Raw genomic sequence first — 18,611 nt, forward strand, 5'->3', positions numbered from 1 at the left:
TATACCTCGTTTATGGATTTCAGGGTATCTATATTTTTTTGTATAATTAGGAGATTTGTCTGTTGAGTTTATTTTTTTGTCGAATTTCATTTGTTAAAGATAATTTATCGTTGTAGAAAATTTCTCGATATTAGAAACAAAGGTTTTTGATTGCAGGTTTTTGTTCTAGGTTACAGTGTTCAAGTCGTAAATTTTTTAAATTGGCATTTCCTAATATGACTAATATCCTGTCCGTGCAAAGCTTGTTGTTAAATCATCTGAAAATGGAATTTTCAACAGGTGATGATCAACTGTATTGCCAAACATAGCTGAGGCACCAGTCATTCTAATGATAACACTGGTGATCTTCAAACAAGACTCAACCTCTGACGGAAGCACCAAACTCTTTCGAAGGTTCGAAATAGATGAACACTTCAATCTAGCAGACCACTATTATAATATTCATGCATGTATTTCATAAACGATGGGTATTTTAGCAAGTAGTGTAATAATTTGTTTTTCTCAAGATTTACAGAGGCTTTAATTTGTTCAAGAAAATGTATACCTATAATTCCGTCATATTTGTTACTGAAATTAAATAAAAATAATTTATGTTTTCGGTTCACTTTGAATTGTTTGAAAATAGGGATATTAACTTGATAACACCATGATAACTTATGTTATGTGCTGTTGGAATATTGTAATCTTTAATAATATTATTTTTATAAAATGAATATGCTGAGGTTTAATGAGGCTTCTAGTGCTTCCAGTATCTATTAAAAAGTTTGCATTTAATTCAGGGGTATAGATATACAGTAGATTGGCTTTGACTAAATAAATTATTATGTTCGATCCACTGTAGGATATTGATAATTTTCTTTTTTTTTTTGTTGGCAGTAAACGTTTTTTTATTCCTGTTGGGTTTCAAAATGATAATTTTATGGGTGATATTCGTCAAAGTTACAAAATTCTGGATTATATTATAATGATGCGTGAAATTCATTTTGTGGATTGATTTTTGTATTACCTGAAGATGTATCCATAAGTTCTGGTTTATAATTTGGTTTGAATTGACAAGATTGTTGGGAATATTTCAATCTTTGAATTTGTTGATTTGTGAAAAAAGAGTGTTTTTGTGTGGGGAAATTTGGTTTCCAGTTTGAAGATGTGAATTGTGGGGAAAAATGTTATTTGATGTTGCAAAGGTTGGAAGTTTGGTTTTATAAAATTATGTTGCGGTGGTCTATAATTATTTTGAGTATTTATGAGATATTGTGTTTTTCAAAAATGAGGATTAGAAGTCTTGGGTTTTTCTAAAGTAACTTTAGTAATTGGTTTATATTTTTGCGTTTTTACACTATTCGTTCTGTTTTGTGAATGAAAGAAATGTTCTTCTTCAATGACTGAAGACATTGCTTTTTCTAGCGAATTTAGATTTCTAAGTCTGACATTATTTAGTCGGTATCCTGGGAGATTTCTAATAAATGTTGTTTTCAAAGCTGTATCGTCATAATTGTTGATTTGTGAAATTTTTTCTTTTGAAGAATTGTTGATTTTTGAATCAATGAGGCTTCTCGAATCCTGGCATATCATTCCCAAATTATACGGTGATTAATTTTTATAAGGTGTTGGAGAAATTAAATATTCAACAATACAATCAAGATTTCTTTAATCTTCAATGTTACAGCTATATATAGAACAATGTTCTATATATAGCTGTAACATTTAAACATACATAAGGACATATTGTAAAATAATAGAAAGGCTAATTGTAAAATTAATTTAGGGTGGTACACTTGTATGGGTGGTATTACTGATTACCTACCCGGATGATGTACCTGAATAGCATAAATAGCTTTAGTTTTGAGAAGTTTCTAGTTTTATCTTCCTCTTGAAGATGATCACTTGGTGATCGAAACACGTGTCGAGGTGTGAAAATAACGATTTGGTGTTGGGAAAAAACTCCAGTAATATTCAATATTAGTCCAAATATTTAATTCGATGCGAGAACTGATGAGTGTTAAAGCTCTTTCAGTTGATTCACCTATTAGAGCTCGTAATACAAAATTTGTTCAATGTTTGATCAGTTTTACTTTGAAAAGTTGCAATTGAATTTTCGCAATTATCGAAAAATAACCCTAATGACGGTTTCCTTCGTATTGAAGTATTGTATCTATATGTATCTTAATAGTTTAACATTTTTTTCAGGAATTCTTATTTCTTCTTTAAATGAATTTTCTGATAGGTAACTTAGATTATCTAAATCGTTCTCAATGTTCATAAAATGTGTTCGCGCAAATTAAATGGAAATCGAAAAATAAGAATGTAATATTATCACTTATTGGTTGAGATAATTTAGGAATTGGATAAGTTGGGATGTACTTAAATCGACTTACAGTATTATCCTTTCTTTCATTTCTTTTGGTTTCTTGCTTTTTGGTTTTCTTACTTATTGGTTGCCAATAGAAGTTCCATCGATGCTTGTCTGCTGTTCCTGGTCTTCGTGAAAGCGGAGTTGGCGATTTTTGTCCTTTTGCCAATACATTTTTTATACGATCCGAAATCACTGCGATAGAAACTTCGTTCGGCAAATCCTAATGACTCAACTGCGCCAGTTTTCGTCGTGGATTTGCGAAAACAATTTTTAAAAACGATGTTTAAACTTTGAAATTGGAAATTGACAAATTAATTTATTCGATATAACACAAAAAACAAGTAAAGAGTGACGAGATGCATCATTACAATTAGTTTTATATAAAAGTTCATCAATTAAAGACTGATCTATATCATATCTATATCAATCTGATATAGCTTCCGTCCACGGAGGCGTGTGGTGGGCGTATCAGAGGGCATTCAGTTCACACGAGTTTCATAACTGATAGATGAGACATGTCATCTCCAGAACACATAGCAGATTATGTATCCCAAACAATTAGAGTAGATATATCGAATCATGAATTCAAAAATCATTACAAAATGACGAACAGTTGAGGACTATTCTCAAATTTACATTTTTTATTTATCGCCATTTCTGTCATTTCGGATTTTTCATTGGTTCTTTATAAATTTATAGCTGTAGAAGTCATTCAATAAAATGAAGGAAATCATGGAGAGCATCACGGAGAGCATCATGGAGGACAACATGGATACCACGAGGAACATTACCATGGCGGAGGCTGATTCATCAGCACATACATCATCCGTCTCAGTGAGTGATTTTTTCATAGAACTAATCATCTACAGTTTCTTCAAAAAATTAAGATATTTTTCCATAAAAATATGGGAAAAAAATGAAATCACAAATTCATTTGGGATGTTCTTCATCGAGATCTCTCTCATATCAGTAATAAAGACCTATTGCTAATGATAACAATTATTATAATGATGATGATATATTATTGATTTCAGTGGAAAGTAACCCATCAGAAAAAGAAATACCACCTTCCATGAAAAATTATATGTTCTCATTACATCGTAATGAATGTGTCAAATTTTGTAATAAAATCTGCATCTATAATAATCAGTTTCATCTTTTCTGTACTCTTCTACATGATTATAGTGCCATAATATGAATTAAATTCGAATTTAGAATGGTTTTCAATGCAATTATGAATATCTTACCTTCAGATAAAAACGCAAAAATTAATAAATAGTAGATAGGTGAACCTTTACCTAATTATACAATACCTGAGAATCAGCATCTCCATCAATAGGTAATTGTGTAGGACCACAATCATTCCACCCGGGTTGTACGTTAAACCTCAGTGATAATGTGAGATACTCATTTTGTTTTAATGTTTCAATCTGTTGAAACCATCAGTACAAGCGTTAAAAAGGTGGTTGTCTTGTTGAACAAAAATCTTTATGACTTTTGATTTTAATTCTAAAATAATTGATTTCCCATCTACTTGAAGACAACACAAAATATAAAGGCGACCCAACCTTCAAAGTGAGTTACTAAGTAAAACAAAACCAACGATTTGCAATCTTTCATGCTCTAGTGCTTGACGTAACAAATGTATATATAAATATTAATATACTGTTCATCTAAATAGCTTTTCTATTAACATATTATTGTAACCATCAATATATGGGTATTTCCACTAACATCATTCTTGAAAGATGGGCATATGTCATCTCGAACATTTTTGTAGACATATAAAAAAATAGTATATTATGTACCTAGGGTGAGAAGTGAGCTATTATTTACAGAGCATTTTTATATCCTGAGGCGCGTAGCGCCAAGGGATATAATGTGCGAGGTAAGTGTCACATTTTTATATAATTCTAGGAAATATCTCATTGCATTTTTGATATATTTCAATGTTCCACTTCTCTCATCGCTTCTGTATGTTCAGAACTTAGAATTTCTCAATTCTGCATTGTAGTGAGAAAAAAATTTCGTTGGTTATATGATAACCCAAGGCAGCTATGAATTGTTGCATATCAAATTGAAACAGTACAGTTTCCATGTTGAATACGCGATGTCGATGATAAGCTCGCAACATCTACTTAGGCCATGAAAACGTTTGCCGGCGTTTCCATGACAACCAAACACTGTACAATGATTATTATTGCTGTCAGTTTGCCAAATGCGGTTTTAATTCAAATTTAGATGTCATTTTGAAGAAGTTGAAAGATCTATATAAGTAAAACGTCAATATAATTAATTGAAAAATTGGTGAAAATTCAAGTGACAATGATTTAGAGATGATGTATACCCCGCCTGAAGTTGAAATTATAGAATTGTTCTCTTTATTTACCTAGGTATTTTTTTATTATCATTATTTACCAAGGGTGAGAAATATTAATTCTCGTTATGGGAATGGAGTAAATAATAGCAATTTCTCAAATATATTTTTTTTCACTACTAACCTGAGAAATTGCTATTATTTACTCCATTCCCCTAACGAGAATTAATATTTGTCACCCTTGGTAAATAATGATAATAAAAAAACACCTTGGTAAATAATGAGAACAATTCTATAATTTTGAAGGTATTCACAGAAACTTTTGTTAACTTAATTATCAACTAGAAGTAGGAAATTGAACATTGGAAATATGCTTGAAAATTATTTGAAATTATAATTAATTGTACAATTGTGACAAATCATGTGTATTCCAGCATTTCCTGTATTAATGGAACTAACATTTGGACCAGGTGAATTCACTTCTGTGTTACGAACAATCCTCGTATTTTGAAGGCATTCATCACCTTTTTCCACTAAATTATCTTCAAAATGGACGTTTTCTAAGACAGCATCTTGACTTGCAGAAGAAGTTACATTTGAAGCTTTATTGGGTAAATTACATGTTTGCACTAATTCGGCGAGTCTCTTTTTATCAGCTATTGATTCCTCAATATATCCTTCAGCCACTGCAGCCGACTTCCACCCACCGTGCCGTTTCATGCTTAGTAAGTCTGCTCCGTTTTCTGCGAGAAGTGTTGCCGAGCTACGTCTTAGAGAATGACCAGTATAACACTCAAGATTTTCTAATTTGAGATAATTAGCCACAACATATGGTACTTTACTGAAAGTATTGTGCCCAATATTTTGTTTAATATGTTTACCTTTACGGTATAAAATAAATAGTTTTTTAATGTCAGTTGGCCTATTAGATAAGTATTTTTTAATAACATTAGCCCATTGTAGCTCAATAACAACAAACTTTCTTGATGTTCTGTTCTTTAAATTAAGATAATTTATTATGATAATATCATCGCAAACGCAAACATCTAAATCGTCTAGGAGCATATTGCATAATTCATCTGTTCTGCAGGCACCAGCAACACCAATTACCATAACAGCCTGAATATCATTACATTAAAAAATTAAACACAATCTAATAATAAAAAAGTACACCTGAATATCATTACATTAAAAAATTAAACACAATCTAATAATAAAAAAGTACACCTTTTTTGATAAATATTAATCATCAGGAGCTTCAACTATAAATTTGTCAATTTCTTCCTTTGTGAATACTTTTGATTTCTTAGGTTTATAATTACTGTTTTTTCGTTTTAAAAATGCTACAAGCTTAAAAAACTTTGAAATGTCAATATTTTCTTTTATTGCAAGTGTCGATTTTAGCATGGAATAATTTGCCCACAATGTCGATACTTTTTGCTTTCAGATTTCTCTTTGAAATACGCTAATAAAACATTTTCTGTTACTTTAGCAACTTTCCTTTCTTCACACCATGTTTTCAGTTGGTTATATGCATTCATGTACAGTCTCTTTGATTTTTCTGGCAATAAATCACCACTTGTACTAGCTGCCACCACTCTAACTTCAGGCGGGGTACATATCATCTCTAAATCATCGTCACTTGAATTTTCACTAATTTCACTTCTTCAAAATGACATCTAAATTTGAATTGAAACCGCATTTGGCAAACTGACAGCAATAATAATAATCATTGTACAGTGTTTGATGGTCATGGAAACGCCGACAAACGTTTTCATGGCCTAAGTAGATGTTGCGCGCTTATCATCGACATCGCGTATTCAACATGGAAACTGTACCGTTTCAATTTGACATGCAACAATTCATAGCTGCCTTGGGTTATCATATAACCAAGGAAATTTTTTTTTTCGCCATAATGCAGAGTTGAGAAATTCTAAGTTCTGGTTTCTAGGGTTTAGGTAACGTTTTTCAATGAAAGCTTTCTAGCTTCTTACAGATAACACCGTCATTTCCCAACTGATTCGTAATTATACAAATAAAACTACTGAACCTCTTATTCAAAAGGAGTCTTCATGCCTGGTATTATAATTGTCATTTTGGTATATATTATTTATTTAAATACATATTTTGTGAATTTCTAAAAGACACTGACGAATAAACATTGAAGGAACTGTCATGATTCTGAATCTTGTAAATGGAGATTTGCGTGAATCTTTCGGATATGATCTGAATTGAAATATTTATAAAGAATATCATTTATATCGGTGATTTATAGTTTAAAGTTAGGAATCAATAATTTTAAAGGATGAGTAACGACCATTGTCTGATGTGCAATTCATGATATTTTTCCTGAAAATGATTTTTTCGGATATTGACTAGACAGATAAAGGCTACCGGTTGTACAGTTTTGGTGCGATCCAGTTTTGGTGTCCGATCGATTTATTCACTTAAGATTATATCATCATTTCTGCACTGATATATCTGATTTCGTGAATTTGATATTTTTAAGTGTTTTCTTTCGAGAGTGGAGATGATAATTGTCTTAGCATACATTAATCTGATAACGAATATCTTCAGTTTGGTAAATACTACATTTGTTTTTGAACTATATTCTTGTATTTCTAAAAATTTCAGCAATACTAAAATGTTTGTGAGCCTATGTTTTCAGCTCTCGGGGATTTTGAAAGCAATAGCTGAAATATATTCTAACTGGAATTTCCCAAAATCAACGTCTCAGGAAATATCTCTGAATTAAAACCAGAAACGGTGTGTGTCACGTCAACGTAACATAAAACAGGTGTCCCTCGAGGCAGCGTGAATGGTCTTATTTTCTGCTTTTCATAAATGATTCAAGTAAAACCCATAGCAGGATTTATGGTACACAATTTGTTGTTGATATATCTTTCAATGTAGATGAAAATTGTATTAACTGTTTTTGCTACACAACTGGATGTATTTATCGAATGAATTCATACTGTCTGTATAAAATATAAGCTGAACAAATATGTTTCTTTTTTCTAGAAAAAAAGCTTACTCTGACCCAGTTCGACTGTAAATCAATAGTTCGAAGTGAAAGTGTCATTATTAACTTAAGACATCTCAGTTATTATTTTGTGCTGTGAAAGCATGTCATTTGTATCATCTCACATATAGTAGACACATCACCTTGGCCAGATGCATTGAATTATCATTTACTGTACATAATGTTAGAAAAATATGTCCAAAACAAAATAAAGTACTCATTTAACAGTAGAGAGTGATCTGAACAATGAATTCGAAGAAGATCATTAAGCCAGACAACTCCAAATTTGAATAAGATAAAGCCAGAATATTCTTTCAAGAACATTTTTTAAAACGGAGTTTTGCGGGTAGTGCTGTTTTCTGTTTCTAATTGAAAATCTAGTGAGTATTTCAAAATGCTTTATTACTTATACGTTGTTTATAGTTGATCATCATTCAAACTACTGAAGGAAGATTCATTTTCGGCCATGGTATTTTCCGCCGCCTCTGAAAATTGATAAAAAAAACAAATCAAAATGAAAACGTCAGAAAAATAAAATGAAAATAGAGTTAGACAAAAAAAAATATATCAATTATTATAGGGATTGATACTCTTCGTCACTATCCAATAGGAAGATAAAATCAATCATAACTGATATTATTCATTGTTTTTAGTTTTCTATTCACGGTAACGTGAATTTTTTTCTTCAGAAATTGAAAAATCAACCATCGAAAATCATTAAAATTAGTTATCTATGGAAAAGTTATGTTATCAAAATCCTATAACTCTTCATAATATACGTTATATTCAATGACGAAAATGATCATGAATCTAACAGTCAGGAAGGCCAAGCAGACTGAAGAGCCATACCTGATGTATATTTGTATAACAGTTTTTAGCGTTCTGATCTTTTTGTTGTCGTGAGAAATCTCTCTTTCGACATTACTTCTTTGAAATCCATTTCCAAGTTTTTAGCATACTTTTTGTATTTAGATTTTTCATCACCATCATCATCACTGCGTTCGAATTACTATGAAAAATTGTTTCATACATTTATTCCGTATCGTCTTCAGATCGAAAACATTATTTCGAACAGCATTATCACTCACATATGTTGTATGATGCAATGCATAATTACTACAGACAAATTAAAACCAATGACGACAAACAATATCAGACCCGCTCAATACCTACTGCCCAAAATGTTCCAGTGAAAATACTTTGGTTATATTTGAAACTACTTGGGTGTTCGTGAACAAATGGAAAACTCACCCGCCCCAGCTTCCACTCGAAGCAGAAGAAGAAGATTTACTCCAAGAACCTCCACCACCGCCACCTCCTCCAAAGCCATGACCTCCACCACCACCACCACCACCACCACCAGGGTTGAATCCGCATCTATTACATCCACCACCACCACCAGGAGATCTTTTTGGGCGTGATTCACCACTGGTTTCAATGACTCTCTCTATTCCATCATTCTCAGCAGGTATTTTTGAAACTGAACTCTGAAAAATAATATTATATTCCATAGTTCTAATTGACCGACTCTTTCTACTAACTAACCATAGATTTCATTCATATCCCCAAATTGTTATTTTTTTTCTATATGAACTAAATGACACGCACTCTAAACATTGGTTGAAAAAATACCGATATTGTACTCATATCAGATAAATATGTTGGGATAAACTAAGTAATTGAAATATTTTCATTACCTCCATGTCAGTTGAAGAAAGTTTCAATATTGAAATATGAATGTAAATATCAAACGGATAAATTTCGACATTGATTTCAAATTTACAACCTCACAACCATACAACCATATAACAAAGTTATATCCTCAATCATATATATCATGCGGAAGGAAATTAGAAAACATTCATCATATAGCCCCAATATATAGAGTATTCCTTTGAAGAAACGAAGATATTGATGTTCAAGACTGAACTGATTTGACCTGTTATCTATGTACAAAACTCGAAACATTCTGTAAGGGAACCGAATTGAATGGAAGAATGTCTCGAGGGTACTTTTCAACCGAAATCCAGAAACCTATTCTCTTACGACTGCTTCAGTACAGAGACACAGTTCAGATATAGATAACCTCAATGAAAGTCCTCTTAGAATTTATCGCAGAATTCAAAAACGAAATGGACGAGATCCATTTGATAAAACGTAGTTTTGATATGCTACATTTGACACTTTGTATATTTGAAAATCAATCCCAAACATGGCAACAAGTTGCACTGCATATTAGTGTCACGAAAAGTTATTGAAAATATGTTAAGTATAGCTTCCAGGGACCATCTCCCTACTTGTTATCTTTGATATTCGTGATTTAATTCTTCTGTGGTGGCTATGGATGACGTTTTCGTGAGGGCAACACTGATGAGGTCTACTGAGGGTCGAAACAACTATGTCTGCCTTTGGATCACGGATGATTTATTTTTGGGCTCTAGTTTCAAAACAATTCATGTCAAAACGAATGTAAAAGACATCAAACATAAAATCTGTACCCGAAAGTATACAAAACAAATTTGTTGAAGTTGGTGTCATGAAAGGCTGGAAGGAAAAATGCCATAAGCCCTCGACTGCATTAGTATTTTCCGAAGGATCAAAGAAATGGATGAGTCAAATGGCTCACAAGAAGCAAGAAAAACTCAAAACTTTGATGCCATATTCAAAATACCATTATGAGTTGCATCTATCAACCTTTGAATAATATGAAATATTGAGCACCCTGTTTGTTCCTCTTATAAATATAATCGACTTCTTACGAATCAATCCAGTGAAAACAGTAATTGGAAGCTCTGGCATAAAATAAACTCATAACAATCACCACTCCCAAATTCCAGAACTGCAACACCTTACTCAGCGCGCGTTTCACCAAGCAAGTTGACGTTTTCAAGAGATGAAGTAGACTTCAGCAGTGCTCATTTGGAATCATCTCCATAATTCCATTATCCGTAGTATCAAGTTGGTGAACGCATTTTCATTCAATGAAGAGTTAGATCTGAATACTGTTGAAGACCTGTGAATCGAAATTTTTCTTGTCGAAAATCAATTTCTAGCTGATAATTGACAACAAATACTTGGAATAAAACGTTGAATTGGCAAACTATCAAATTTTTCTGGAGTTGGAAAAATAGGAGAGTGCAGTCAATACTTTTACTCAATTTCAAAGAAACCTTCAGAAGGGTAAATTTGGAAATAAGTTAAATTTTTCAGGTTAATTATATTGAACATCCAACCGCGTGGATAATTCTAAACTTTCAATCATATCTTAGTAATTTTTGGTTTATTTTCAATGTTACAAATTCATATTTTGAGAAAGACATTTCGGGTTTTTGAAATATTCAAAATAATTTTGAAGAAGATTCTCAATATGAAAATTCAGGTAGTTTTCTTTCATATACACATTTGTTCATGTTTTCTGATATGCAGTCAATTGGGTCATTGAACATGTCAAAATTATAACAAATTTATTCTCATTTGATGGGGTATTGATTGACATATGATATTCATCATGATGATCTAATAGGTACAATTTTTCAAATCATATATCGTCAACACTATATCAGTGATTTCACCAGTGGATTTCCCCAACCAGCTGACTATCATCGTACCAATAGAAAAATAGTGTTCTAAAATTTATTATTTCTGAGTTCCGTATCGTCTGATGAACAAATGAAGAACTCGTGTTTGATATCACAGCAATTTTGTTACATAATTTTTATAATTGAAAATGATATTGGAAAGGATCTTATTTATTAAAGAATAATTACAAAACGGATTGAAAAATATCTTTTTCTATTTCATACTGCTCCTATTTTTTATTTAATCAAGACTCACACCTATAGTTTCAAATTTCAAAATGTGTTTCTTTCATTCAGCTGAATAATGCAGTTGTTCTATCTTTACGTACCTTGTCGTTTCCAGTTGAAGCATCAAGCGCCGAAATCAGTCTCGGCAATTGCTTTTGTGAATCCACATCATTATTTTGGCACTGTACATCAAAAATAGAACTTGCAAGTAAGAAAAGTATCACTGGGACCAACATCTTGCCCACTGACTGCAATCGTTAAGTAACTTCGGAATTATATACTGATCTGAGAATGCAAAACTGAATAAACTGGTTTAAAAAAATTGATGACGGAACCATGGTATTGAAATATCCCATATGATAGCTGTGGGAAATTGCTTCTTAGAATAGTCTTATGATTGAATGTTTTTTTGAACAATTCATTGAATTCACCGTTTAATTTATCTCCATTGTGTGAATTTGATGTGTTCAGACAATCTGCATAATTCAACTGAGAATAATTATTTAAGTGGACAAGTACGTAAACAACTGCAATTGGTTACTCTTCAGTATTTTTTATTACTTTGTTCAGCAATATATTATAACGCTGCGTATGTCTGTCTGTCTGAACATGGTAAACTAAAATACTGCTGATCGAATTTCCATACGATTTAAACCAATTTTCGATATTACAAGAAATATGACGATGCTAACTGTGCGGAGACGGGCGGTTGTTAGAAAATACTGTTTTGAATAGAAAAGAGAACATTTTTCAGGTGTAAGATTTTTTGGCCTTCTACTTCTCCATTTTCTAATAAAAATAATGGAAAACTTCCGAAGATGGAAGGAAGAAATTAATTTCAAAATGTTTTTGAAATATGGGTTGAATGTGCACAAAAGTCTTTCTCAGATACGAACTGAAAGAAAAAATCCTTCGTAAAATATTCACCTGAGCAAGAACATTCAATTGCACGAAGGAAACATTACTTTCAGAACAACTACTTTCATATGAAAAATTGATTACATGAAAATCACTTCTTCTCATTCACTTTGTGACGAATTTATTTTGGAGTCCTGTTCTTTTTTCGTAAGTTTTTTGTGCTATGAGTCGAACGTTAATAAGTAAGACAGCCTTATTTCTCAGCTAACACAAGTTTAGAGTTTAAAGGTTGTCGCTCGTAGCGCCAGGCGCTGGTTAACGGTAGAACATATTTTAACAATTTTTCACTCAGATTTTCGTTTGAAGATAAAGAAGCAGAAAGCCAGAAAACTATTTTCCACAAAAACTTATTTTAACTCGATATAATTTTTTACAATTCGAACAAACTTTCTATGACCGATCGTATGAATGTTATCAGGAACTGTCATCGTGATAAGTCACAACTGTTTCTTTGTGTAACATAAAATCGCAATCTTATGCAAGAAATGTGTGTTTTCGTCGTTTAAAGTTCAAAAATACGCTCATAAGAATTTTGAGATGAATGTTTTCAACACAAAATCATTAAGGATGATAGTGTCCCATATACGTGAAATTTTATATCAATACTCTTCTGTGTATCACTTGTAGGGTTTCTATGAAACCAAGTTCGCTGACCAAGCTTTGCACGGATGACAAAACAAATATTCAACGTTTCGGCTTCGACTGTGAAGCTATATATATATATATATATATATATATATATATATATATATATATATATATATATATATATATATATATATATATATATATATATATATATATATATATATATATATATATATATATATATATATATATATATATATATATATATATATATATATATATATATATTATTATATGATGATGATGATTGTTGAACGATTTTAAATTTGATTTGGGCTCCTGAAAAATTTAAAATATTTTCAATTTTTATTATTATTCTTGATGAATATTTCAATCGGCTAGACTCTTATGTTGAGTTTAAATCCTATACCTCAGTGTATAGAGATTTTTCTCAACCTCTCACGTGGATCCAGGCAAAAACACAACAATTACTTACCAAACTTTGATTTTTCTAGTAGATTTCACCTGTGAAGAAATTTGGAAAAAGACACAATTGATTTTAGAAAATATAGAACAGTTTTAATTATAAGAGAAAAAATATGTGGAATTTAAAAATATATAAATTTATCAATTGCCAAAAGAGAAAATTCCTTGAATCTAAGAATGTCCTAAATCTACAACGAACAACGAACTATTCAAAGTCAATACACCAAACAAATTGGGTGAATGTCAGTTTATAATTGCAGATCACTGTAATTCGGCAGACTCAAATATTTGGTTCAAACTTCTATTTATATGGTCGTTTTGAGTTCTTGGGTGTTTTCATTAATATATGCATATATTATTTAGAAATGGTATAGGTAAATACCCTACTTCCCTCCAACTCTGGTGTGTGTGTTGTGATATTTCTGCGAAGCTGGAACTCATGGATATCTTACTAAACTTAGCTGGACAAGTAGGTTTTTTTCACAAAATTTATTATTACAAATCAGTATTGACTACTATTCTGTTTACTTCTTAATTTATATAGGTACTATATATTTCAAATTTTGAGGAGAGAATAATTCAGCGTGGCGTCTCTTTCGTTGCCTCGAGAAGAATCCCGTTGTTGATAAAAAAATTGAAAATCTATCTCGTTTCCCTAGTTACCATCTATCAATTTTCACATATACAAAATTTCAACTTCTTTATCAGGAAAATTATCTATTCTACTAATTTAACATTGGCTCTTAAATTTAGGTACATTTTCATTTTATAGTTTCGTACAAAAATAGTTAACCTCACTTTTATGTAAATATAAGTATTTTCCAAAAGCATCACTTTATGTCAGTTTCCAAAGAATTTTACATCATTCCCGAAAAATAACAATTAGTTATTGTTCTGTTAGATAATTTAGTTTAGAAATTCGTTGAATATTTGCATATATTATTTCAAATTATTGGGTTTTAATAGATATAGAGGCATGATATCGATACTATTTTGTACTTCTTGAAAACTGGTTACAGAAAACTGTACACACCTCAGCAACTATTGATGCTTTATAGAGCTCAGGTAAGACCTTTGGAGTATTGTTCCCAGGTATGGATCTCCGCCCCTAAGCATACCCTGAAGCTGTTGGATTATATCCAGAAAAGAATCATCCGCCTGAATAGAGACCCAAACATCACTTGCAACATTGATAGTCTGGAACATCGAAAAAAGAATTTGTCTCTCTATTATAGATACTTTCGCGAGAAGTGATCAAGTGACTTGGCACATTCGATTCCACCAAGATCGGTACATATCGGAAATACGCGACAGACTTTGGTAGCTTATCGTTTTGAGGTTCAACTCATCACACCTCGAACTTCACTGTTTAAGTACTCTTTCATTTGAAAAAGTGCGTATTTGTGGAATCAACTTCCTGAGACAAAAATCGAATAGAAAAAATTTCTCATCCTACATTGGAAGAAAAAAATTCAAAACAATTATTCAATATTTTATTAACTAATTCTTATCCACAAAAATGTTTAAATAAATTGTTATATAATACTTCATCTAATATCATCAACATCAGAGAGAATAATAGAGCTGAAAATCCAAATTTCAAATACTTTTCCATTCCTTATGTCCCTGAATTGTCCATCAAAATCATAAACGTATTCAAACAAGAACAGAATATAAAAATGTCACAAAAGAAACTTAAACCCTCAAATAAACTACATTCTAAATTGAAAGATGAAGATCCGTTATTTGAAAAGTCACATGTAGTCTACGAAATTCCCTGCAACAATTGTGATAAAATATATATAGGTCAAACAAAAAACAATTTAAAAACCCGCATACCTCTTCATAAAAGTAATTGTATAAATTTAAAACGAAATTCTTGTGCTCTCACACAACACGTTCTAGATAATGATCATTCAGTCAATTATACTAACACCAAAAGGCAATTTCTGGAAATGGCTGAAATAAAAATTAAAGAAAACAATATCAACAAAAAGACAGACATCGACAACCTCAGCAAAATTTATTCATTTTTACTGATAAAAAAGAAAAATCTGAATACATCCTGTAATATTAACACAGTATAAATCACCATGATGAACGGCATTGGAAAATTAGAAAAAGTATTTCACATTATTCAATGTCAGAAAGTTGTCATTTTGATGTTGAATACTTCTTTCGAAATTGAAATTTCCAAATTAAATATCCTCACATAGAAGAGGTATGCTGTTTTATACGTTATTATGTTGTATATATATATATATATATATATATATATATATATATATATATATATATATATATATTGTTATATATGAGTGATGTTGATGATTAGTAATTTGGATTGTTTTTAATTTGAATTTTATAAATGGGTTCAGAATTTTATTATAAGAGTTTTGATTTTTATTGTCTGTTTAATAAATTTTGACGAATATACTTCAGGTAGATACCTTATCTTACAGACACTTCTTAACTTGATTAGCTCAGCTCAGTCGGATTTATATAAGCATGCAGCGCCCTCTCTCTCCACAGGTAGAGTTCTTGGAAAAGTCTTGGATGTTTTCAAAGATATTGTGCCAAATAAAATTTCAAAAGGATAATAAATATAATATAGAATTCAAAAGTATGGCACTAATACAATTAACCTTAACCTTAACCTACCTACACCTGCGAAAAATATCTTAAAATTTAAACACTGAATGGAATTTCACAAAATAGTACCACTCTATAATAATTGCTGTTCCGTGGTATAACCTTTTTGAAAATAAACTGATACAACGTTCTCTGCCTTATGACAGATTACTAAAATGGCTGCTCAGTGAATGTTCATAAATTAATCATTAATATCAAATTTACAAATGGTTATTGTTCTCAATGTATTTTTAAAATGGTGAATGAATGTTCAGTGAATGTTCACTGAGAAATTGAAATGTCTCTCCTGGATTCCTTTTATCAACAAACAGGTTCAGTGAATGGTGGTTTGAGTTTTATAAAGGATTTCTAAATACCTTGAACTTTTTCTTGTTGGTGCGGTGAATTGATCTGGATGTTTTTTTTTTCTAACTCCAATTTTCCCAATTGGTACTATGGGTAAGTTAAATTATCTGCTTTCCACTATATATTTATTTATAATTGAATCTATATATATTTTAATAGGTTTTATTCATTAATTCTCAATTTTAACTCAATTTTCAAAACTTTCAAAAATTTTACATGCTTCTTGTTCCAGCGTTGATCATCGACTCCCGTTAGCGTCCTCTTTCAACCAACTCAAAATCTCCTTGTCAACCAATTTTGGAAAATTCTAGATGCTGTCAAAACCTTCTAATTTGTAAATTCTGGCACCTCACTCAAACTACACTTAGTTTATTAACCATTTGTACTCATAAACAAACTCTAATATCTAATATTTACAATATTGGTTGCCTTATAACAATTCATGTACTCTATTTTACAAAATTAATTTTTGAAATTTGCATTTGGCAAAATTCATGAGCTTCCTCTCCAATTCTCTCACCTAGTAGGCTAGACAATATTTTTGCTACATGGTTTTCTCATATACTGAGTGTTTTTCCTTTCACAACTTGAAACTAGTTTTAAAATATTGATTTGGATAATTTTGAATAAAATTGTAATGTTATTTTGTTTTCTAATATTGATCTAAATGGTTTTATTAATTTGTTTTCGTGTTTCAGGAAAATATATAGCTGGTGACTGATCTTTTCAATACTGGATTGTGACATTTGAAATTGAATGGAAACCAACTAACTAAGGAATGATTTAGTTGTTACATTGTGTGCGTAACCATTTTACTGAGAACAAAAGATAAGAAATTACTAACTAAGGTAAAGTATCTAACCTGTATTTTAAACGAACAAACTTATTAACTAGTCTCTTTGGTCAAAATTCTTATAAACAATAAATATATCATAACAATTTATATATATATATATATATATATATATATATATATATATATATATATATTGTTATGAAAGGTTTTTTTTATAAGATTATTCTGTTTTCAAAATTGAAGATTTTCATATTTTAATTAGTTGAATGTTAAAAGTTTGCATTTATTTTAGTAGTTAAAAGTTAAAAGTTTGTATTTATTTTGATAGTTCGATGTTAAAAGTTTTTCATATTATTATTAATTTGATGTTAAAAGTTCACATATTTTGTTAGTTCAGTGTTGAAAGTTTGTGAAAATCAAAGTTATTTTTAGATGTTTAATTTTATTAGAAAGCCAGATACTTTACCTTTATTCAAATTCTTATCTGTATAATTTGGAGTAATGTTCATGCCCAGATCAGGCAAAGTTGTGACTTATCAGTATTAGAGTATTTCAGATCATTTCCAAACAGCACAACTAACCAGAAACAATCAATCATCGGGAAAAATACACTGAAAACAGTAAAGACATTAATACAACATAATAACATACAATAAAACAGATTTACACTACAAATCAATAACAAAAATTCAATTAACACTGACATTAGGAATTTTATCTGAAAAATGGTAAGAACACTCAGTACATGATTTGGATGCAACTAAAGAGTAGCCAATCAGATTGATAAATTGAATAGGAGGTGTTAACTTCTGAAAAATGATGAATTTTGGATTCAAAATTAGAAAAATTCAAAACAAAATGTGATGAAATGTAATCAAAATTAATCATTATTAGTATTAGTGAAAATTGGGTAACAGAAATCGTAAATATAATATGTGTGAACAGTGAAAAGTGTCAAAATTGAAGAAATTTCAAAATTATTGTGAGGAAGAGCAGCAGGCAGGAAAATTTTGTCTGGTTGCCAGGGGTGAATCAATAATGGGTAGGAGAGAAGCTTTTGAATGGTCCAGACGCGAAATTTTTTGAAGAGCTGTTAGAAATAAAAAGGAAAAAGAAAGAGAAAAGGCCGTTTTGCATATTCTTATCAATATAAATCTATCAATAGGAGCCAGAGTATAAATAATAATAACGAGAAAGGATACTTACTGGAGATTTTAGAGTGTCTGGAAGAATTCAAAATTCCAATCAAGGGAAAACCAATACAGGGAAGCTGTACCAGTTTTGAGGTATTACAATATCATTTATAATTCCCAATCCATAAGAAGAAT

General features: G+C 30.7%; 1 protein-coding gene across 1 annotated transcript; it reads right to left on the bottom strand.

The window, feature by feature from the left end:
* Positions 1–8,075: 8,075 nt before the first annotated feature.
* On the bottom strand, positions 8,076–11,771 carry LOC111510968 (uncharacterized). The gene is made up of 3 exons (XM_074174005.1): positions 11,600–11,771; positions 8,944–9,179; positions 8,076–8,177 (listed from the first exon to the last, which is right to left on the bottom strand). The coding sequence occupies exons 1-3, from the start codon at positions 11,732–11,734 to the stop codon at positions 8,147–8,149; spliced, it is 402 nt and encodes a 133-aa protein (XP_074030106.1). The 5' UTR covers positions 11,735–11,771; the 3' UTR covers positions 8,076–8,146.
* Between the last annotated feature and the right edge of the window lie 6,840 nt (positions 11,772–18,611).

The sequence above is a fragment of the Leptinotarsa decemlineata genome, unplaced genomic scaffold, assembly GCF_025532065.1.
Source record: "Leptinotarsa decemlineata unplaced genomic scaffold, Ldec_3_MD MMD2_tig00000505_RagTag_RagTag, whole genome shotgun sequence".
Classification (NCBI taxonomy): domain Eukaryota; kingdom Metazoa; phylum Arthropoda; class Insecta; order Coleoptera; family Chrysomelidae; genus Leptinotarsa; species Leptinotarsa decemlineata.

Excerpts from the sequence above, each read along its gene's own strand:
- LOC111510968 (XM_074174005.1), bottom strand. The coding sequence starts at position 11,734 with ATGTTGGTCCCAGTGATACTTTTCTTACTTGCAAGTTCTATTTTTGAT. Across the intron at positions 9,180-11,599 it reads CTTCAACTGGAAACGACAAG|AGTTCAGTTTCAAAAATACC; the intron begins GTACGTAAAGAT and ends ATTATTTTTCAG. Across the intron at positions 8,178-8,943 it reads TCGAGTGGAAGCTGGGGCGG|AGGCGGCGGAAAATACCATG; the intron begins GTGAGTTTTCCA and ends ATCAATTTTCAG.